The sequence below is a fragment of the Lynx canadensis genome, chromosome B4, assembly GCF_007474595.2.
Source record: "Lynx canadensis isolate LIC74 chromosome B4, mLynCan4.pri.v2, whole genome shotgun sequence".
Lineage (NCBI taxonomy): Eukaryota > Metazoa > Chordata > Mammalia > Carnivora > Felidae > Lynx > Lynx canadensis.
Genome location: NC_044309.1, coordinates 80499021 through 80521834, shown reverse-complemented (window position 1 = coordinate 80521834; position 22814 = coordinate 80499021). Strand labels below are relative to the sequence as shown.

The 22814-nt window shown below is 42.0% G+C and overlaps 1 protein-coding gene across 2 annotated transcripts in view; it reads left to right on the top strand.

The window, feature by feature from the left end:
• TESPA1 (thymocyte expressed, positive selection associated 1) overlaps positions 1-19897 on the top strand; it is a 34770-nt gene extending 14873 nt beyond the window's left edge. Inside the window, exons 4-10 of one of the 2 annotated variants that reach the window (XR_003970396.1) lie at positions 3331-3380; positions 4010-4063; positions 4828-4864; positions 5139-5237; positions 6756-6964; positions 8989-10996; positions 19830-19897. Coding sequence is in view for 1 of the 2 variants with exons in the window: in XM_030322834.1 (XP_030178694.1) it covers positions 3331-3380; positions 4010-4063; positions 4828-4864; positions 5139-5237; positions 6756-6964; positions 8989-9938 (1399 nt within the window). In the remaining variant the exon portion in view is untranslated. Of the gene's footprint in view, positions 1-3330; positions 3381-4009; positions 4064-4827; positions 4865-5138; positions 5238-6755; positions 6965-8988; positions 13161-19829 lie in introns of those variants that run through there. The other variant, XM_030322834.1, reaches the window with a different exon arrangement.
• Positions 19898-22814: the final 2917 nt, after the last annotated feature.

The following is a 22814-nucleotide window of genomic DNA, read 5'->3' as shown; positions in this document are numbered from 1 at the left end:
TAGGTTTATAAAATATTTCCAATTATGTCTATTTTTGAATCCTCCCTAATACAAATGTAATACTTTTTAGTTATATGAGATAATTAGAAAAATTAAAGGTTGATGATGATTGATGGTAGCAAGAGAACACTTGATTTTGGTAACAGACATTGAAGAAGATAGGGAAAATGCATTCCAGATATGACTTTCTGAGTCACCACAGTGTTCAATTCTTAGGCTGCCAAGACCACAGATGAGACAAGATGAACAAAGAGCCCACATTCACCGGATACCTGTCCACTCTGTTGACAGGTGCTTGGATGCACTTCTCAAATTTTATTTCAAGGCTCTATGGTTTCCATTTTCTTTCCAGTGCCAAATAAACATTCTCCGATAGCAACACGGTTTTGTTTTCGGGCAGGCTCTCCAAGAAAACCTGCCAACTTCCTGGGTAATTTAGTGTCAGTGTCTCTCAGTGTATTGAATCCAATGGCAGACCATTCTGCTGCAGGTCTAGATCATGTATATCTTCACAAACTATGCCTCTCCTTTTTCTTTCTCCTCTTAAAGCTCCCAGGGGGGTTTCTAGGATATGAGTGTGTTGCTTGTGCATCATGAGAGGTAGGGTTGGGAGCCCAGAAATCATCTGTGTGGACTTGAGCTTAAATCTCACAGGCAAGATCTATGGAAATTGCTGGAAGAAGCTAAAAAGAGTCACATCCTTCTTTTCACAGTCCTATCCTCCCTCCTAATTTTGCTTAGGAACTCGCTATACAAGACAAGCAGTACCTTGGCTCTGCTATTTCAGACTTGAGATGATGCAAAGGGATCTTTCAGTGGAAGACAGAGAGGAGCAGCTACGGATCTAGTTCCTAGTCATGGGTTTTATGTCCTAAGCATTAATACATGAAAGGCCTGGTACTTGGGTGATGGCCATGAAGCTTTCAGTCATCTTCAGGTCAATCAGTAGATCCAGACTCATGTCCGTACTTCTGTAGTAGATTCCACCTACACACAGCCTACTGTCCCAAAGCTCATCCTGGGCTGGTCCTCATATAGAGAATATGAACACGCCTGCCAGGGCACAACCAGAGAAGAGACATGTAGGCTGAACACCCAACAAAACCTCGTATTTAGTGAATAGCACTGAGTTTTGCTTGGACACCCCAGAAATTTTACCTGCGGTATTTTTTAAAGTAAATTTTATTGAAGTATAGCATACGTATCAATTGAATTTTTCTTTTTAATATAACTGTAGTACAGCTCAACAGGTATAAGTTTCAGTTACACTAGATGAGTGAGTCTTAGAGCTCTACACAACGTAGTGCCTATATTAACAGTGCAGTATTGTTAACAATGCAGTATTGTGTGCTTCGAAGTTTGTTGAGGGTAGGTCTCCTGTTAAATGTTCATTCTTTTTTGTCGTTGTGAAGCACTAATTTATCATACGATTTGTCCATTTTACAATAAAGATTTGGTGTCTCCCAGTTCTGGAGGCCTTTGATACTTGCATTACATGTAGCTACATCACAAGCATTAAATGCAATAGTCAACCTCACTATTCTAATAGTTGACTTTATATGTTGTGGTTCTTTAGTAGTAATAGTAAATATAAATTTATACTGATATTTTTAATAGTGTATATACTAACATATATGTTCATAATATTATATTAAAATATATTTTTGTGTCATCTGTTAGGAAGAGAAGCACATTTATAGAGTTACCCATTCTTTTTTTTTTTTTTTTTTTTAATTTTAATTCAAGTTAGTTAACATATCGTGTGGTGTAGGTTTCAGGAGTAGAATTTAGTGGTTCATCACTTACAAATAATACCCAGTGCTCATCCCAACAAGTCCCTTCCTTAATGCCCACCACCCATTTAGCCCATCCCGCCCCCCACTAGCCTTCCAGCAACCCTCAGTGTGTTCTCTGTATTTAAGAGTCTCTTACGGTTTGACTTTTATCTTATTTTTCCTTCCCTTCCCTTATGTTCATCTGTTTTGTTTCTTAAATTTCACGTATGAGTGATATCATATGAGAGTTAACCATCCTTAATTAGCTTGTATGTTACATTATTTTATAATGTACCTTGATGTGCAGGTTTTTTTTTCATGAAGACGTAAAAATACAGATTTTGGAAAACATGACTGATTTTTCACTATTGAAATGAAGGTGCCAATAAAAGATGTCTATATATATTGGGGCGCCTGGGTGGCGCAGTCGGTTAAGCGTCCGACTTCAGCCAGGTCACGATCTCACGGTCCGTGAGTTCGAGCCCCGCGTCGGGCTCTGGGCTGATGGCTCAGAGCCTGGAGCCTGTTTCTGATTCTGTGTCTCCCTCTCTCTCTGCCCCTCCCCCGTTCATGCTCTGTCTCTCTCTGTCCCAAAAATAAATAAACGTTGAAAAAAAAAATTTAAAAAAAAAAGATGTCTATATATGCAGTGATTTATTTTGCAAAACTTAAACACAACTTGATCTGTGGGTGTTCAGTTAGTAAACTCATTACCATTAATGAGTAATTAAACATTTCACTGAGTGATTACATACTGAGGTTAGACTCAAAGCATCATGTGCAACTTCCCGTTTAAAAACTTTCAGGAAAATGAATGCTGTAAAACTCACAACATATTAGTCCTTGGAAGCGGACATATCTAGGTATCCACATCCTCTTATGTAATATCTGAGAACAGAACAGCAGCCAGGAAGCAGGAATGCAATCACCTGTTTCAGACACAGAATTCTTCCTGGTTGGTAAAACTGAGTTGTTTCTCACTAGCAAGTATGCTGATTTCTGTCTGTTCCTCTTGTGGTATGGTAAATGTTTGATAAGATCATACCTCAAAATGTAAAATCAGAATCTCTAACCAAAACGCAGTTTCTGCTGCTTCCTGAGAGATATGATCATGGCTCAGAGAGAAGGAAGAGGGTGTGGGGAGTCAAGTTGACCTCTTCCTACAAGTCGAAAACTATCATCACTTGTATCTGTCATGTGGAAATTATGGCACCCCTAAGCACTGCTACTATAAATGTATTTCTCTGGTTTTGTTTCTCTGTTTTTTCTTTCCTGTTTTACCTAGCAACTGCAGACTTGTCGCTTTCTGAGCTGACTTTGGACGGAGTGGTCAGTACAATAGCAGCACAATCTAAAATACAGTGCACCCTCGTCCCACTTCCCCTGACGACTTCTACGAATTTGTCAAATAGCCACTCTGTCTTAGCTTTCTTCAACATAAAGGCAGTTACGTACTGCTGGTTCGCATTGGAAAATTATGTGAACTTGTGAGACTTATTTGAGGAAAAGCACCTTGGAAAATGTAGTGACTTCAACCCTCATTTGTGCTCCTCAGGTACTCTGAAGAAGGGTTTTTTGAGGAAACAGGACAGTCAGGCTACAGTGGTGAGTATAGGCTCTCTTCTTTCTTCTATTATTCTTCTATCTGGACAGTGATATGGCTGTGTGTGTGTGTGTGTGTGTGTGTGTGTATGTGAGAGAGAGAGAGAGAGAGAGTATATATACATGCACACACATATGCACGTATAAGAATGCTGACTGCCTTTTAACTGTCTATAAAACACCTCTTAGTAGTCACAAGGCAGTCTACGAGGTCCAAAAGATAGAGTAAGCATTGGCTCAGCTGACAGGCTGACTAGTACTCAAAGATTATCTTCTGTTAGTGGTTGTTCAGCTACCAACCACCGTTACAGGAAAAGAGCTTTATAAGATGTGTGTGTTTATGTGTGTAAGTGTGAGTACCCACCTCCATGTGCTCACTACCTGACAGAGGATTGTGTACATGACTATGTGATATAGGAGACAGGCTAATTACAGGTGATTGTTTCAGTCTTTCTAAATCAAAATATAAATGTGATTTCTGAAGTAGTGTATGTATAGCTGGGGGGAGTTTTGCAAACATGTGGTGTCTGATGTGATTATGTGTTTATAGATGTTCGTGTATATAAATGTGTGTGTGTGTGTGTGCATGTGTGTGTAAGCGTGTTTTCTGTGACATTTGCCTTATTCCACAGGGTGCCTCAGCCATGGAACCAGCTTTGAAGATGATTTGACCCTAGGAGCAGAGGGTAAGTGGCACAGCTCTCTGATGTTGGAATCAAAGAAGAGGTTATACATTAGATACTTAAGAAATGAAAGGGTAGAATGCAAAGGGAGAACTGTGGAAAAAAGAAACCCATTCACTGGGGTCTTATCTGTAGGAAAAAAGCAGTCTCGTTACGACATAAGGTAAAACTCATAAAGCATCATGTGTCCAGACATACTTCCTCACCAACCTCACATGATGCCTACCAGTCCATCATGAGGGCTTTCATTTGGCTCCTGGGAAGATTACGTATAAAATCACCGTAACATTGGCTGCCCAGACATCACTGAATCTGTATAGGAAGCGTAAAGCAGACTAAATACTGGATATAAGAGAGAGATTGCCTGCAAGAAGATGACGGTTTAAATAAAGGAGGGAGGTATTGCAATGTACCGGTGTCTCCCGGGACCTGTAGAGGCTCACACTGTGGGGCAGGAACACTAGCCTAGAAGGCTGAATGATGTTACCCTCCTCAGGACAGAGAAACTCTGGCCTAGACACCAGTCATCGTTTTTATAAGTTCAGAGGCTTAGGGCCACTTGTTCTCTGCCATGTCTGCCCCCCTTCCAGGTCTATGTTTGATGATCTTTAGATACTCCCATGAAGAGCAGAGTTCATGGGGTTCAGCAAGCCTGTAGTAGTGGCAGAGAGGAATGGAGGGGGCTGAGTTTTAAGTTCAGAGAGGCAGCATAGGTGATTTTCATTTTCCCTTCTAACTTTCTTTTTGCCTTTTTGTTCCTTGCCCAGCCACACTGCTGGCCGCCCATGGCAAAGTCTTCTCCAGGTAAGTGCTAGGGTCACCCAGACTGAATGATGTCTCTGTCAGGAGCTACTGAACTAGGGTAGGTGTCAGAGTCAAAGAGATCAAACACAAAGAGCTAAAGGGTCACCATAGAGAGTGAGATTTTCCAACCAGGAATGAGGCCCTAGATTGAGTTTGTGCAGTAGACGGTAGAAGATACACAGCAGGGGGGTAAATATGCCCAGCAGAGCACGTCTTGGAACCAGGATGTAGACTGCTGACAAGAGTCATGTGACATCAGCTCTTATCCCTGCAGGAGTCTCCTGGAGACAGCCCGGCCCTTCCAGCTACTGGATCTTGGCTGCAGTTTGGCTTCCAGCAGCATGACCAGTGGGACCAACAAGACTAGTTCAAGGTAGATACCAGGTTTGGCAGGGTTGTACGAGTGGGGAAGAGGAGAGGCAGAAGAGAATGGAACCAAGAACCCTTGCCCATTTTTTCTTGGATACCTTACTGGAGATTTTATGCAGTCACGTACTTGAGAAGTATGTCCACATTTGCTTCAAGAACAACGGGCAGGGGGCAGTGCAGAGGAATCCATGGCTCAGAGCTGGAATGCTGTGTCAAACAGAGGTGAACTTGTACCCCAGGAGGTGTAGTATGGGTATCACCACAGTTCCTAGACTTACAGCAATTGTTTACGGTAAATGCATTGATTGATTGATTTGTTGATTGAATGAAGCAATTAAATATTGATTCACTCAGGCAATTTTGTATCCCCTTATGCAGATGGGGCAATGACTATGTGAAATTTGAAAAAGTGAAGCAAAGTGCTTGCCCCCAGGAGCTCCAGTCAAGTAGGGTGAACAAAAGACAAACACAAACAACTTTAAGGTGGAAAGTTATGAAAAACAAAGCAGTGTGATAACAAGTGTTTGGAATTTGGTGTCAAGGTTTGAACTTGAGACCCAGTTCTCAGATTTATTAGCCATGTGCCTATCTTTAGTGATTTGTCCTCACTAAGCCTCTACCCTGGCCACATCCCACTTCAGTTGAGTCAGAATCTCTGGAGACTCAGATATCTGTACTTTTTTACTGAAATATGCTTGACATACATACAATATTATATTAGTTTCATGTGTGTAACATAGTGATTCAACACTTCTACACATTACATTGTATAAGATAGGATAAGTGTGGTAACCACCTGTCACCATAACAATGTTGTTACAATATTACCGACTATATCCCCTATCCTGTACTTTTCATCCCCATGACTTATTCATGTGGAATGCATAGTTATTGAGCTCTAGTGTCACCAGCTTGGTGGTACACAGCTTTGGATGTAGAGACATGTTAGTGCCACACTGAGAGAGACAGAGAGAGCTTGATCTTCTGTAATGCAGGGTTTCTGTCCTGAAAAAAATAGTGCTACAAAATCAGGTTTTGAACATTGGTTAATTTTTACCTCAGGGTAAGAATAAAATGAGTTTTGTGTTTCTTACACACTCAGTGCCTCGTTGTCCCACACAACCATCAGGGTAAGTTGAGTAGCAAGCCACAAAGCATTTGGCAAAAGCCAGCGAAATCATAGTATGTGCAGGTGGGAACTGACTGATTAATAACCCATAACCATAAGATTTCTTTAAATCTATGATGTTTTCAACTTTTTATATCCCTCTCATAGCAAATTTTCATTCATCTGTGATGTTTAAAGTACTATGATAGAGTCTAATTGGATTTTTAAACCAGGGCTGGATTGTAATTCCCATGTTCAGACCAAAAATGTAGGTTCACGGAAGGGAAAGCTTTTCTCAAAGTCAAAATGGAAGCTAGAGAAAGGATCAGGAAGATATGTAAGTCTTTTATTAGATACTCTGGATGACCTTGAAACTCAGAGTTGCCCCTATTTACCCAACCTCCCTCCTTTCAGCATCTCTGAGATTCTGGACAAGGTGCAAGAAGATGCAGAAGACATCCTCTTCAGTCTGGGCTTTGGCCAAGAGGACCACAAGGACAGTTCTCGGATTCCTGCCCGATTTTTCACTACCCCTTCTCAGGCCAAAGGCATTGATTTCCAACTCTTCCTGAAGGCCCAGGTGCGGAGGGTTGAGACGGAGGACCCTTGCCTCATGCTGGCCAGTGAGTGTTACCATAGGCCCACTCTACTTCGCCGCCATTCACAACAGTGGCTCTAGATGCTACTTCCTCTTGGTCAGTTTCACCGACCCTTTGTTTCTTGTGTCTGTTTCCTTGCTGCTGTTTTCAATGTGGAGAATTTTGATGTATGCCTCTCCCTCTTAAAGAAATAGTCTTGAAGACACTTCATATCACTACTACTTTCTTAGGCCTTCTCTCCTTTAGCTGAATCAAATGAGAACAATGTTTTTACCTCTTATCCCCATTTTTATTTCTCAGTTGGAATGATAGAATGTTCCTCATTTATAGCCACTGGATTAAAATCACTTCCCTTTAGGGCAATTGTTCTCATCAGTTGGAACAATAGAACATGCCTCATTTATAGCCACTGTATTAAAATCACTTCCCTTTAGGGCAATTGTTCTCATCAGTTGGAACAATAGAACGTTCCTCATTTATAGCCACTGTATTAAAATCACTTCCCTTTAGGGCAATTGTTCTCAAAGTATGTTAGATTGTCCAGAGACTTTATAAAACATTCATATTCATAGGCTTTTTTTTTTTTCCACAGAGGGAGAGGCTCAGGAGTATTTATTTTAAACAAGCACACAGGATTCTTATGTGTAATCCTTAGACCACATCCAGGGTAACAATTATTTAAATTGTCCTGATTCCATACTAAGGAAAGATATGAGAGGACTTCTCTAGCTGGATGAGGGATAAAAGACTCTATTTGATTCTTTTTTTAATGTTTATTTATTTATTTTGAGAGAGAGAGAGAGATACAGCAAGCACAAGCAGGGATGGGGCAGAGAGAGAGAGAGAGAGAGAGAGAGAGAGAGAGAGAGAATCCCAAGCAGGCTCTGTTCTGTCAGAAAGGAGCCTGGCATGGAACTCAGTCTCACAAACCATGAAATCATGACCTGATCCAAAATCAAGAGTCAGACGCTTAACCAGCTAAGCCACCCAGGTGCCCCTCTATTTGACTCTATATGTTAGATTATGTTTCAAATTATATTCTGTGACATCCTCAACATGATTGTGTTTCTGACAGTGTTGTTTCAGAGTCTTTGCATCAGATTCAACTTGAAATAATCTTGGTAAAATTACATTCCTGAGTTCGACCTGCTGCAACAATGATTTTGAGTTGGAGTATTTTCACAACCTTAGATGATTCTTATGCACACTAAAATTAGAGGATAATTTATTGAATTTATTTTAAGTGCCAAGTACATAATTAGATGTTAAATTCTGGAAGAACAGACTAGAGAAGAGGAACATGATCCTTGCCTTTTGGAAGTTTTACACCGTAATAGACGTATAGTTTATCACAGTGCTTTTCAAACACGGATGTGCACATGAATTACCAAAGGAGATTATTAAAATGCGTGAGATACAGTCTGAGATTCTACATTTATAATGGGTTCCTAAGCAGTGCCCATGCTTCTGGACCAGGGACCACACTTTGTGAAGCAAGGTCTAATAAAATGGTATAGTCCATGAATAGGAGCCCCACATTGGGTGTAGCGTTTACTTTTAAAAAAAAATGATATAGTCCATCTAAATTTCTGTACCCTAGTCCACTGGCTAATAATTGCCATTCTTCAAATTTGTCGCTGTCCAGAAGCCTTCTAGAACCCTGAAGTTTTGTTACTAAGAAAATGATGTTGATTTTGTCCTTTTTTGTTATGTTTGTCATCTAATGCAAACAGTACTAGAAGCCATTGTTTAGAATATACTGACATCAGAAAGGATATGTTAAATCAGGATGCAGAAAAGCTCCTCATCCCATACAGAATTAATTTTTGGGCTGAAGGAAATCATCTATTCAGGATGGTGAATCAAGAAGTCAAGAAAGTGAAGAAGGGGGATCCTGGGTGTGAGAAATCTAAATGGGAGAAACACTGCTGGGAAATATGGCATCTTCTTTCTGAATTTTGAGCCTTGGGAAGGCTATTGAAGGAAGATATACAAGGGATAATTTACTGATGACCCCCAGATTCACCATCTTTAACCCTTGTGCCCAGGCAGGTTTAAGCAGGTGCAAACACTGGCCGTCACTGCTGATGCCTTCTTCTGTCTCTACTCCTATGTGTCTAAGACACCTGTCCAAAAGTTCACACCATCCCACATGTTCTGGAACTGCAACCCTGATGTGCCATCCATCAAGATTCGGGCTCCACAACCTGAACCTCTCTCACCCAGAGACCGCCTCCGGAAAGCCATCTCCAAGATGTGCCTGTATACATGTCCCCGAGATCGGCTATCAGCACCCCATAATATCACAAAAAAGAACAGTTTGGACCAAGTGGTATGGGAAGTGATGGACAGAGTGAGAGGAGATAAACTGGTCTTCCAACAAGACCTTGGGTTTGGGCCAGGCTCAGAGGAAGATGCTGTTCCTCCCACCAGGGACACAAAGCTGCCCACTTCTTCTGGTCCATGTGCCCTTTGCCATAAAGAGGAAACACAGCAGGGGATATCCACAATGCAAACACCATCACAAACTCTGGATTCGAACCCAGAGGCAACCTGTTGCACACATTCTTTGCCCAAAGCAGATCTACAGTGGAGCACAGACCCTGCACAGGTGAAGAGAGAGCTGTGGGGTCTACAGGCCACCAGTAAGGAAGTCCATTTAGCCAAGGATGCAACTTTCTGGAAAAGAAAGAGCAGAGCAAGAAAGAGCCTGTTTCAGGAGAATCCCATGAGCAGGATGGTTAAGTCGTTGGACTTGTCCATCATCCAGCAGAGCCAAGAGCGCCCAGCACTGCACCCATCTCTAACCCAGCAGCTGCAGGACACTTGTGACTTGGAGGACATGAGAGGGTTGGGGGCAGGAGAGAGGCCGGCAGAGAAAGGCTTTGTATTCTTGCCATTGGGTAAAGGGAATCCAGGCTCCCTGTCCTCGCCAGATATCCCAATTCTTGAACTACATTCAGAAACTTTTGGGAGTAGGTTAATGGAGAAGGATTAATAGGTGTGATTTCTTAAGAGCATCCAGGTTTCGAGAACTTTTCTAATTCCTCATCTGATCTGATCTTCACTGAAGTTTCTCATCAAGCACACCTGTCTATCATTTGTGGGATCAGCACAAGAGTATTCATAGAGGTCGATTATACACTAAGCTAAACACTATGAAATAAAGTATGTTCTCTTCTACATCAATAAATATGTAACCATAAAGACCTGGAAGTCCAGGTTCAAATTTAAATTCTCAGACTCTTCGGACTTCTGTGCTAGAACACAGCAGTGTGGGCAGAGCCACTCCCTAGTCCTTGGACTGTCACCTTCTCTTCCCACGCCCAGATCTGTCCTAAACCACAAAGACTTTGCTTATAGATGTGTGAGCACCCCAGCCTGCATATCCAAAAGCTACACAGCCTCTACTCACAAAAATAGCCATCCGCTGGTCATCACTCATGCCTAGGAGTGCATACGTTAGTCCAGAGGTTAACCTTTTAAGACAACAGATATCAGGCAAAACCAGTGCAATTCCCTGAAGAAGCCTTGAAGCCATCTGAGCACAATATCTGGGCATCCTTTGTAACCGGAACATGTTCTAGAAGGGGTAGTGCAAGATCCAGGTGGGCATATCATGTAGGTCGACCAACTCTTCATCCTGTGGACTCTCAAAAACCTAAGACCTCTCTTGCCTGGGACTATAGACAGTACTGCCATCAAATGCTGAGCTCTCTTGGGAAAGTTCTCAGACCCTCGTCACAAAGAGAAACTGTGATGATTTGTAATATCGTTTGCATGTATGTCACCTCTCACTGGACATAGAGTTGCACCTCAGCTCCTTCGTTCCTCACTACCACATTCCTGCCAAGACAGAAGAATCCAAGTCTCTCAAGTACACTCAGCCTCTTTCCCCTATGGCCACCTGCCATCCAACACCTTTCCCCACTGGCTCTGGGTTCTGCTGGGATCTTGGTTACAGGTGCAAAGCCATAGTGAGGACGAAGAGAGCTGCCGGCCCAACAGTCCCAGACACCCCCACCTGTACCAGATGTGCCGGCAAAGACTCAGGCAGTAAGTGGGTCTCTCCCTCCTCTCTCTCTCTCTCTTTCCCTCCCGCCCTCCCTCAGGCAGTGATTCTCAGACCTGGCTGCATATTGTGATTGCCCAGGAAAATTTTTTTAAATACCCATGACGAAGGGTCTCACATCCTGTGATTCTGATTTAATTGACGTGGCATGGAAACCAGTGCCTGACCTTTTGTTTTTAAGCCCCTCAGGTGATTCTATTATGGCTGGTTAGATACTTCTTTAGTTCAGTGTTTCTCAGACTTCAGCATCAGAATCACCTGGAGGGCTTGTTGAACTACAGATGTCTGGGCCCAAATCCCAGAGTTTCTGATTGAGTAGCCCTGGACAGTGCCCAAGAATTTGCATTTCTAACAAGTTCCCAGGTGATGCTGATGCCACTGGTCTTATAATCACAGTCTGAGAACTGTTCTGGGGTAAATTCTGTATAACCTTCATATTCCAAACGTAGCCTGCAGACTGGCAGCCCTATAGCATCACTTGGGATTTTGTTAGAAATGTAGAATCTCAGACCCCACCCCAGATCTCAGGAATCACAGTTTTATCAAGACCCTTAGGTGGTTTATTTGCATGCTGAAGTTTGAGAAGCATTGCCGGAGTTTTTAACCATAAAGAGCTACGTCCTGGCTCCTGCTTAGGGCTACATTCTAATCAGCCCACATCACCACATGGGGAAGACCCCGTGTATCTCGCAGCTATGTTCCCCTAAACTCTGAGCTCCTTCCAGTAGGTCTGATGTCCATAGTTCTCCTTCCCTTGTCAAAGAAGGATAACAAATCTCACATAGGTGGTTATTGCAGCTAAAATGTCTTTCCTTTCAATGCGAGTTTGAGTATTGACTGTGTCAGAGGTATCCCTTTGAACGCTTTGGCTAAAGATTCATTATTTAAACTAAGTATAAGTGAGGCTCCTGTAGTCTTTACCACCTATCCCCTAGGACCATAGAGAAGACGGCATCAGGAAAAAATTTTCTAAGATAGCAGGACTTGAAATCCTTCTTGAATTAAGTCAATGAGTCTTGCTTAGAGTTCCTTCCATTTTGAATCTCTTAGTACTATTGACTGCGCTTCCTTGCCCAATAGTCATTTTGGGTCAGTACTCTAAATTTACTGTGTTACTTGTCCAGAATCACAGAGATCTTTACACTTCTAGCTCTTCTAACTTTCTGTGATTGTAGAGCCCTAGTTGCTTTTCTTTCTCTCTTACTCATTACTTTCATCTCCAGATATATAAATTGTATGTATACAGTAGCCACTCACAAAAGAAGTAAATATCAGAAGGCAGCAATATATTATATATAGTTGGGAGAAGTTTAGGATATGGAGTCAAATGACCCATTCTATACTTACTCAATGATCTTGTAAAAATCACTTAACTTTAATTTTATCCTACATAAGAGGAGACTAATGTATAATTGTGTGTGTGTGTGTATGGACTGGACATTTATGTAGAGTTTCAACCCCTTATAGAGTGTTCGTGAAGGCAGTGTAACATATTAGAACAACAATGGTGTTGCTGATTTTAGAAAAGGCAATCATGGGCATAAAATATTTAGATCAGTGATTCTCAGTCCTACAAGGTTTTTTTTAATTGCTATTTCCTGGACTCCAACCAATAGAGTTAAATGCAAATCTCTAAGGTTTGGGCTTGGGCATCGTTTATTCTTCTTTTAAAGCTTTCCTATTGCTGCATAGCAAACCATCTAAAAGGTAGTGGCTTAAAGAAAATGTTTCTTATTTCTCACTATTTTGTGGGTTTACTGGAAGATTCCCCTGTTTGTCTCATCTGGGCTCATTTATGCGGCTGTTTTGGACTATTTGGCTGGGCTGGATTGGAAGGTCAAAAATGGACTCCCCCACATGTCTGGAACCTTAGTGTTGACTGTCAAAGGGAGCCCTCTCCATGTGGTGTGTCTTTCTTTGATAGTCTAGCTTGTCTTTCCTATTTTGCTGAATTCCTAAAGTCATCAAAAACTGAAATTCCAATGCTTCTATTTACGGGTATGTTGCAAGTTTCACAACGTCCCCTTTACCACATGTTATTGGTCAAATCAAGTCACAAGATCAAACTGAATTCAAAGGGAAGGAAAAACAGACTTTTTTTTTTTTTTTACATTTTTATTCATTTTTGAGAGACAGAGGGAGACAGAGTGTGAGTGGGTAGGATGGAGAGAGAGAGGGAGACACAGAATCCAAAGCAGGCTCCAGACTCTGAGCTGTCAGCACAGAGCTCAACATAGGTCTCAAACGCATGAACCACAAGATCATGACATGAGCCGAAGTCAGACGCTTAACCAACTGAGCCACCCAGGCATCCCCAGACTCTATTTTTTAATAGGAGCGGCAAGATCACATTGCAAAAAACCATGTGGATGGGAGGGTTGTCATGCCATCTTTACAAACGGTCCATCACGATGATCTCAGTGCACCGTGAGGATTAAGAATAACTGCTTTCATGGGGCGCCTGGGTGGCTCAGTCGGTTGAGCGCCTGACTTCGGCTCAGGTCATGATCTCACGGTCTGTGAGCTCAAGCCTCCCTGTCGGGCTCTGTGCTGACAGCTCAGAGCCTGGAGCCTGCTTCGAAATCTGTGTCTCCCTATCTCTCTGCCCCAACCCTGCTCACACTCTGTCTCTGTCTCTCAAAAAGTGAATAAACATTAAAAAAAATATTAAAACAAACAAAAAAATAACTGCTTTCATTAAAGGGCTTAATCCTCACATATTAAAGATACACTGGGGGTAAGTTTTCATTCTATAGCTAACTCAGACTCAGCCACAGCATACAAATTTGAAAAGGAAATTAACTGCTAGACTTACCACATTAAAATAGAAACTGTGGAGTTTGTGCTCCACAGCTAGGTTTCTTTGCCACTGACTTAATTTACTCTGAAATACAAAGCTTTGCGCAAGTGTTATTTGTCCAGCAGATGTCAGCCTCACACAAGAAAATGCCAAGATGTCCAGCAAAGCAGGCCGTGTGCAGGTTCTATAATGTTATACTTTCTGGGCAGTACCTACAACACCCAGGACACCGGTTCCTTCCCAAAACTGTCCTACAGGGAAAAAGTATTGTTAGGAGTTGTAAATTTTAGATAAGGAATCAGATTCTGTTTTCTGCCAGGGATATGTGGTTAGAAATGATGTATTTCCCTTATTCTAAGGCCTGCATTTTTCCACATTTTAATATCTCTGAAATAGAATGGGTCTTACAACTGGCAGTGCCGATGTCTATTTTTTATTCCTCCTTAGTGAAATATAAAATAAAGGAGTCTTGCAAAAGATGGTTTCTCAGATTCAGTGAAACACAGCAACTTTAGGAATTAAATGTACTTAACTCTCTCGAGTAGTTGAGGAAATGATTTTGCAGGTTGCCCTTCTATGATTTCCTAGAAGACTCCGAGATCTCTGCTTCACTGACACAGTCTTTGGCAAGCAGGCCACGGTGGTTCCCAAATCTTTTGGACGTTCCATAAATTTGTTTCATCGTCTTTTCACAAAGCTATGAATTATCTCTCTCTATTCACTCCTCTATCATCCTTTAAGACATCACAAGAAGGGGGCAATACCTGTGAAAGCACCTCAGGAGTGCCAAGATTAAAGACTGTGTGATAAATATGGAAGGGGGAAGTTCACTCACCACCTTCTAAGGCAGAGCTAGTCTGCCTCCAGGACCTGTAATTATCTCTCCCAAGGACGAATGATCTCCCAGGAGCTCCGTATCAAGCTTCGTGTTCACCTACTACTCGTCATCAGGCATGAGAGGGGTGTGAGCCTGGGTAGGAAAGGATAGCAGCCCCCAGCCAGACATTGAGTCCAGTTGTACAGTCCTCACAATGCACAAAAATACTCAAAGAGGCAAGCGGGGGTGGAAATCCAGCTCTCCTGTGCTTACCATCCAAAATCTCAAAGGTCTTTATCTTCTAAGCAGAGTTCCTTTTTTTTCTAATTCATCTACATAAGGTGAGTGCTTTTCTGTAGGTAGCCCAAGGACACCTTAAAAAAGGATCTTGTCCCCAGCTATCAGCTTTCACTTAGTCTCTGTCAGAGAAGAAGTCTTAATCTTCCTCCCAGATCCTAGGAAAGGATGACCCTCATCATGCCTCATAATTTGCACCACACTGAAGACTTCCGAATGCATAGCCCTTTCCATTTGTGCCCTGTTCCAGAAATTTAAGCTGTTGACCTCTATCACATTTATAAAAGGCAGAGCCAGATCTGAGGTGGGGGGGGGGGGGGCACAGGCTCAAATATATTCTATCTGCAAAGGGATCATACCTGGAGGTGGGGGTTGCACTTTATGGGCAGCTCTCCTGGTGGCAGTGGGAGAAGACAGGCAGGATTGGGTGGGGAGACCACGCAGAGCATCGGATAAAGAAGGAAACTAGTCTTAGATCATCCCAAATGTCAGGTAATCCAAAGCTGTCTGTTGATATTTAGGGGACTGATATGAGACAGGTAGCTACAGACTTGCACTTTGATGTAAGATTTTCCCATGTGACAATATTAACAACAAATGTTTACATATAGTGCTTACTACATGTCAGGCCTAAGCCTTAGCACTATGTGGGAGTTAAATCACTTAATCCTATGACATAGCCGTTTTATTGTTCCCCATTTTATAGATGGTCACACCGGGCATGGTTACTTTTATACCAAAATAAATTTTGAAGAGCCGCTATCGGACAGGTGGTGTAGGGAGGGATAGGGAGAGGCAGAGAGGAAAGCAACAGGGCACCAGGAGCACGTGACGATTATTTTTCTGCCTCACTAACAGTTCTTACCAAGGTTTTTTTGCATCTATTGGGGAAATATAATTAAAGACAAAATCTTCTGCCATCCCAGAAAACCTCTCCAGAAAGGTATAAGAAAAAGAAAATAGTTTTTTTTTTTTTTTTTTTAATATGATGTGTGTGTGTGTCAGAGGCCATCCACTAAAGAGATTGCAGAGACAGGAAGAAATCCCACCCTCTTCCAAAGGCAGGCAGATAAAGGCCCTTACATACATACAATACACCTTGGAACTGGTGTGGCCAGCTCTGTCAGCTAATTGCCTTTATCCAAAGGACTACTAAAACTTCTCGTATCTTTACGACAGAGGTAGTTGCGCAGGTGGGAGCCGGGCATCTACGGTAGACTCCTGGTCTCTCATGGGGACCCAGAGATAGGGCGAGAGTCTTGGATGATTATTACATTTCAAAGCAAAGGCTTCTGTCATCCTTGAGAAAGACATTTCAGGGTCACAAATGTGGCAAGAGGCTTATTTAGAGATTTACATACATTTCAAAGGCAGAAAGAACTTACAAGTTTTCTAAAGAAACCCACTTTCAGAAAAGGGGAGGGGGCTTCCACAAGAGGGAAAATTAAGCCTTTTATTTTTAATTCGTATTTGCCATTATACCTGTGTTCATATCTTTCCTCTCCTTTGGCCTTCCCTTCACCTGGACTGGATCATCTCCCCTTGTGTTACTTAATGTCCATTTTCTGAGTTACATTTCCAATGTTTCGGTGGATTTCCAAGGCTGTAGCCAAAGCTGTCGAGCCACACAACTTCAGGTGTCAACATTCATGTGGCCTGCCATGCAAACATTGTTCCTAGAGACGTGCTGAGCAGAGGCCTGATCTTCATCCACAGCGCCTTACCCAGCTCTTCAGGTAGAAAGGGACTTTCATGACAAATACAGCACTTTCAGAGATATTACCTCATGTAAGTCTTTTAATCATTTAGGCTAGATGAGAAAAAAAATTGCTTAGCAAGATCACATAACTCGTTAGTTAAAAAACTCAGATCTCCTGACTCCCAAATCAGTGCTCTTCTCATCAGAACACACTGCCCTGAGTGTGCAGGAGTTCGGACTACCAAGGTGGATCAGAGCGAGCCTCACTGCATGTACTTGAATCTGATTATCATTAACTATGTGCCCTAATCCTTTGCACTAAGCACCAGTGCCCTCACCACCTTTGTGACTACTGGAGTTTGCCTGCCTTCTTATAAACTCACCGGCAAGGGAATGCCATACAGATTAAGCGGGAATGCTCACAGTTCAGCAAAAGACATGACAGGAAAATCAAGAAGCACATTTATATAACTTCATTAAATGCCGCAGAGGCGTAGAAACATGAACTTCCCAGAGGATGACATATCCAGGTGAATCTAGACACATGAGTAAAAGGTCAAACAAGGCAAGAATAGTGGGGGGAAGTAGAAGAAGAAGCGACAGAACATTGATATACCAGGTAGAGAGATACACATATTCAAAGGCAAAGAGAAATGGAATATCATAACATCTTCAGAAACTACACCTTGTGCAAATTGAGAGAAAGGGGTATGTGGGAGATCAAAATGAAGAATAAGAAAGATAAGTAGAAATTACATTATGAAACAAAGGTCTTCAATATTATATTAAGTGTTTTGATTTCATCTCGAAAGATGAGGAGCCACTTAAAAATTTACAAAAGAAGTGACACAATTAGATTTATCTTTTAGAAAGATCATTCTGGCAGAGACATGGGAGATGGGTGGAATAGGGAGCCAACGGAGAAAGAAAAATCATTTGAAAGCTTACCACAAAAGACTGAGGGGAAATGGGACAACCAGAAATTAGATGAGCATGCAAGGAATGGAGGGGAATAAGAGTGGGACTTCAGATATTTAATATGCCCAATGGCTAAACTGAGAACCAGTCAGACTTGTGTTTGGGGGGAAGGGGAAGGAAAAGAAAAAAAAAACATAGGGAAATTTCCAAGTTTCTTCTTGAGGGATTAAGTGAATATTAATGTACTTTTATTAAGAACAAAATACAGTAGGGGCGCCTGGGTGGCTCAGTCGGTTAAGCGTCCGACTTCGGCTCAGGTCATGATCTCACACTCTGTGAGTTCGAGCCCCTTGTCGCGCTCTGTGCTGACAGCTCAGAACCTGGAGCCTGCTTCAGATTCTGTGTCTCCCCCTCTCTCTGCCCCTCCCCTGCTCATGCTCTGTCTCTCTCTGTCTCAAAAATAAAAATAAAAACATTTTTAAAAAGAGAACAAAATACAGTAGAAGGAGCAAGATGGAAGGCAAATATTTTAAAGGATAATTTTCAAAAACACAAAATAATGGTTTTTGTGTTAATATAAATAAGGTAAACACATTCAAAGATTTTATTCAACTCATTAATTAATAAGAATTCCTATTAATAATGTGTTTGAACTGGTCCAAAGACTATTTGAGAAGCTAGTTCTTTTAAAACTAGGTAACCCGAGTTAGCTACACAACTGGTTAATACACAACCAGACCATAAATTCTCATCTTTGAGGTTATTGGTTACACTCGAAAGAAATTATTTGCATCTCTACTTGGCATACATTTGTGAGATAACCTCTGCCCTCACAGAGTAGTGAAATAGCCAATAAAACAAAACAAAACAAAACTCAAGGATAACACTGTACTGAAAGTACGTCTGGTAATCTTGTTTGTCTATTTTCAAGTCTAGAATAATTCGATGAGTTAAGATCTGGATATGATGAGTTGGCAGTAGTTCTTAAATACTAAAATAGAGAGGTCCATAAGGCAGCTGGATATATGAATTTGAGGATAACATTTTTTTTGGAATTCGAGGCTTACTTGTAATAGGTGAAGGAAGGCATGAGAAATAATAGTTCACCTAGGGAAAGTTTGCAGAGTCAGAAGTTGAAGTGAAAAAGGAACCTTTAGAAACATTAGTATTTAAAAGTTGATCTAATGGTGTGTAAGTGGCTCAGTCAGTTAAGCGACCGACTCTTGATTTCAGTTCAGATCATGATCTCAGAGTCGTCGGATCTAGTCCTGAGATGGGCTCCATGCTTAAGATTCTCTCTCTCTCCTTCTTCCCTTCCCCCACTTGTGAACTCACGCAACCATGCATGCTGTGTCTAAAAAAAAAAAAAAAAAGAAAAAGAAAAAGAAAAGGAAAAATTGATCAAACAGCGGATGTTCATAAAGGAATAGCCACATGGATTAAAAAAAGAAAGTGTCAGATAGTAGCCAAGGGAAGTTTGTTTCAGGAAGGAGGGTGTAGTCTTCAGTAACATACATCATAAAATATCCAGAAGGAAGGAGAATGCAAAGATATCATTGGATTTGCAACCACATAATGACGGATGTATTTTTATTCGTGTGGCAGGGCTTTAAAGTATGATTGTGAAAAGTGAATAAGAAATTATGCAAATAAAGAGATTCTAAGGAATGTCTTGTTTTTTCTAGGATGGGAAAGGTTTAAGCATATATATTTGCGAAGGAAAAGAATCAATAGGGTGGGAGAGGCTCTGGTTCAGGAAGGAAGAGAGATTGACAATGTGGGGTCACTGGAAATTTGGAATCAGTTGAGATCCAAAGTGCTTTTGAAAACTTAACTTTAAAAAACAAAAATAAAGTGGGGTGCCTGGGTGGCTCGGTCGGTTAAACATCTGACTTTGGCTCAGGTCATGATCTCCGGGTCCATGAGTTTGAGACCCGCGTCGGGCTCTGTGCTGACAGCCCAGAGCCTGGAGCCTGCTTCGGATTCTGTGTCTCCCACTCTCTCTCTGTCTCTCTGTCTCTCAAAAATAAATAAACATTAAAAAAAAAAAAGTGAACACTTCTAGGAATCTCACTTCATGAGGGGCACACAAGAAAATCCCAGTTACATGAGGGTTTCTTTGCTGCTGCTGCTGCTGCTGCTGCTGCTGCTGCTGCTAATGACTTTAAATATGACTTGCAGTAGTGAGAAACATTTCAACAGGTGGGATAGAAAAGCTTCTACCAACCCCAGCATCCAGGGCTGACTCAAAAATGCATGATGTCTTTCTTTTTATTCCCACTGCAGGCTTTTTCCACCACCACAACCATACATGGTCTGATAGCAGTGACCTCATAGAAGAGCCTAATTCCCACCTCTTCTCACAAGAGGTTGTACTACCCCAATGTCCAGCTCCTGCTCCCTGACCCTACAAACCCCTGAACTCGGTAGGAGAAAAGCATCGTGGTCCACTGGAAAGATCAGACCTCGAGACTTGGAATCTATGCCCTGATGTTGTCATAAACTGCACGCACAGAGAAGGACCTGAGGCACATCACTTCATTTCTCTGTGCATTGGTTTCTCTACCATGTGGGCATGAGAAAACACAAGACAGGCAGTGGTAAACTGGACAAAAATGTAATTTTCCCCCATGCTTTGACACTGCCTAAGGCAGTTACAGGATTTAACAGTGGTCGAGTTTAGGACACAAGGATTGCTACAGGAATGCTCTCAAAGGACTCAAAGTGATGAAAAAGGAGAAATCCCACCTTTCAGCTCTGAAGCCTTGGTGCACCCAGCAGTAAGGTTCCCTCTGAGCCTCTACACATCCCCATGTGTTCCCAATTAAGTTCCAGAAAATCTTCCACAACACCAGAGTCCTGTTTTTTTTTTTTCCTTTGAAGTCTCACCTGAAGAACATCCTCTTATCCCAAATTCCTCCCTCTATCTCTAGTTTCATATCTTCATAAGAAAAAAAAAACATGGGTGGGATTCAGGGTTCCTCCTCTTGGTCATTGCAAAACAATCACAGTATTTTCTGCTGGCGGAAAACAAAAGACCAATAAAAATATTTTTTTTTAACTTTGGCATATTTTTAAAGAGAATTAACAGTTGTGGTTTGTGTTGGAAGGAAAATATTTTGTCAACAAACAGGACTTGAAGACCTACAGTGCTCTTTGAGGTGGTGTGTGGTACAGGGCATTTTAGGCCTGTTCCTCCCCCAAGAAAATTCTAGTAGAGTAGAAGTGGTAACACACACACACACACACACACACACACACACTTCCAATAATGTATTACTCAGTTGCCTAATAAACTGCAAGTCAGCAAAGACCAGAAGGGAGATATTTGAGGGAAAGTATAACCATGAGTGTCAAAGTAGAAAAAAATCATACTGGATGTGATGAGTCAACAGAGGTTGATTTTGAGAACGCACAGAGCATTGACCAAGTCTGGTTGTCGAGCTAGGTGGAAACAAGGGGCCAGAGAGTTTAAGAGCTGGGATGGAGGGTTTTTAGAACATCTTTATTTGCTGGTTGGCCTTATATAATGGAAAAGTAAACTTTCTGGCATCTTTGTGACAACTTGGAGCTAGGGGCCCTGCTGAAGTTAGGTTCCAGCCTTCCACAGAACTTGGGAGAAAGGGGCACTATCTTCCTTGAAGTATCTCAGGTCCTAAGAAAGACTTTCCTGGGTTATAAAATTGAAATGAGGCTGGGAGAAGATTTATATCTCAAAGGGTCAGAGAAGGATTTACAGTAACAAGCTTTCTAAAGTAAATGCTATAAGAAAACAGAAGTGAGGGCCTAGAGTCAGAGGAAAAAAAACTCTCCAAACTGCAGTTACACTGAGGAGAATGTTAAGGCCATCTTGGTCACGAGAGATAACAGAAGGATCTGAGTTTACTTCATTTAAAAAAGCCTAAGAGACAGTATATCTGACAACATCTTATTGAGGAAATGGACTGGGGCTGCAGAAAGAGGCCATCCCCACACTCAGCTTTGCCGGATTCCCTATAGGAATTGTGTAACAGAAAGATTCTAGAAAGTGCAGTCGGTGGGAGGTGCTTGCCATCTGGGGCTGGGTATGGACAAGATAACCTCCTCAGGTCTGTAACTGATGGATCTGCATAGGCAACAACAAAGGAAAGAAAAAAAACCATGCATTTGCCTCCTGGTCCCCTCCAAGGCAGATTCCAAAGAACTTGGACAGTAATTGGAATTATCTGGGTAGGACTCTATCATTAGCCTGAGGAACAAAGGCTTCCCCTGCTTCTCTCTCTCCTTAGCTCTCTCCAGCATCTGCCCCACTCCACCTCCTCTCATTTGCTACCAAGGACAGCCAACCTCCTCTGCCCAGGCCCCAGCTGCAAACTGTCCCTGAGGTGCCAGTGACAGGGGTGGATAGGACAGAGCTCCAGGGCATTCGCAGCTGGACAACTGCTCACAGGCTCCAAGCCAGTTTGCAGTTCCCATCTCTCAGGTGTGGGTGGAAGGGGAAGGATGGGTGACAGAGTGGGTGCCCAGTTTAGGAAACATGGATTGGAGGGGTGGCAGTTCATGGCTCAGCAGTTACAGTGGGAGGGAAGGCGCCATAATCTCAGTAATGCTCCCAGATTCCTGTACCCCTCCTTACTGGCAGTCCCCATCAGGACAATCCAGCCATTATACGCAGTGAGCCCAACAGGGAAGGGGTTAATATTCTATTTCCACTGGGAATATTGAGGCCTGACCATCCTAGAATGTCACAGTTTGAAAGGACTAGCTTAGTTGTCTGTGAAGAAAAAAGGGCCAGAGAAAGGAAATAAATGTAACCAAGACCACACGTGGAGCAATGGACAGATTATCTAAGCAGAACCAATAAGGAAACAATGGTCTTGAATGACACACTGGACTGGATGGACTTAACATGTATATTCAGAACATTTCATCCTAAAGCAGCAGAATACACATTCATCCTACACAAGCAGCACATAGAACATTCTCCAGAATAGATCACATACTGGGTCACAAATTAGCCCTCAACAAGTACAAAAAGATTGAGATCATTCCATGCATATTTTCCAACTGCAACGCTATGAAGCTTGAAGTCAACCACAAGAAACAAATTGGAAAGCCCTCAAATGCATGGAGGTTAAAGAACATCCTACTAAAGAATGAATGGGTTAACCAAGAAATTAAAGAGGAAATTAACAAGTACGTGGAAGTCGATGAAAATGAAAACATGACAGTCCAAAAACCCTGGGATGCAGCAAAGGCAGTCATCAGAGGGAATTATACAGCAATCCAGGC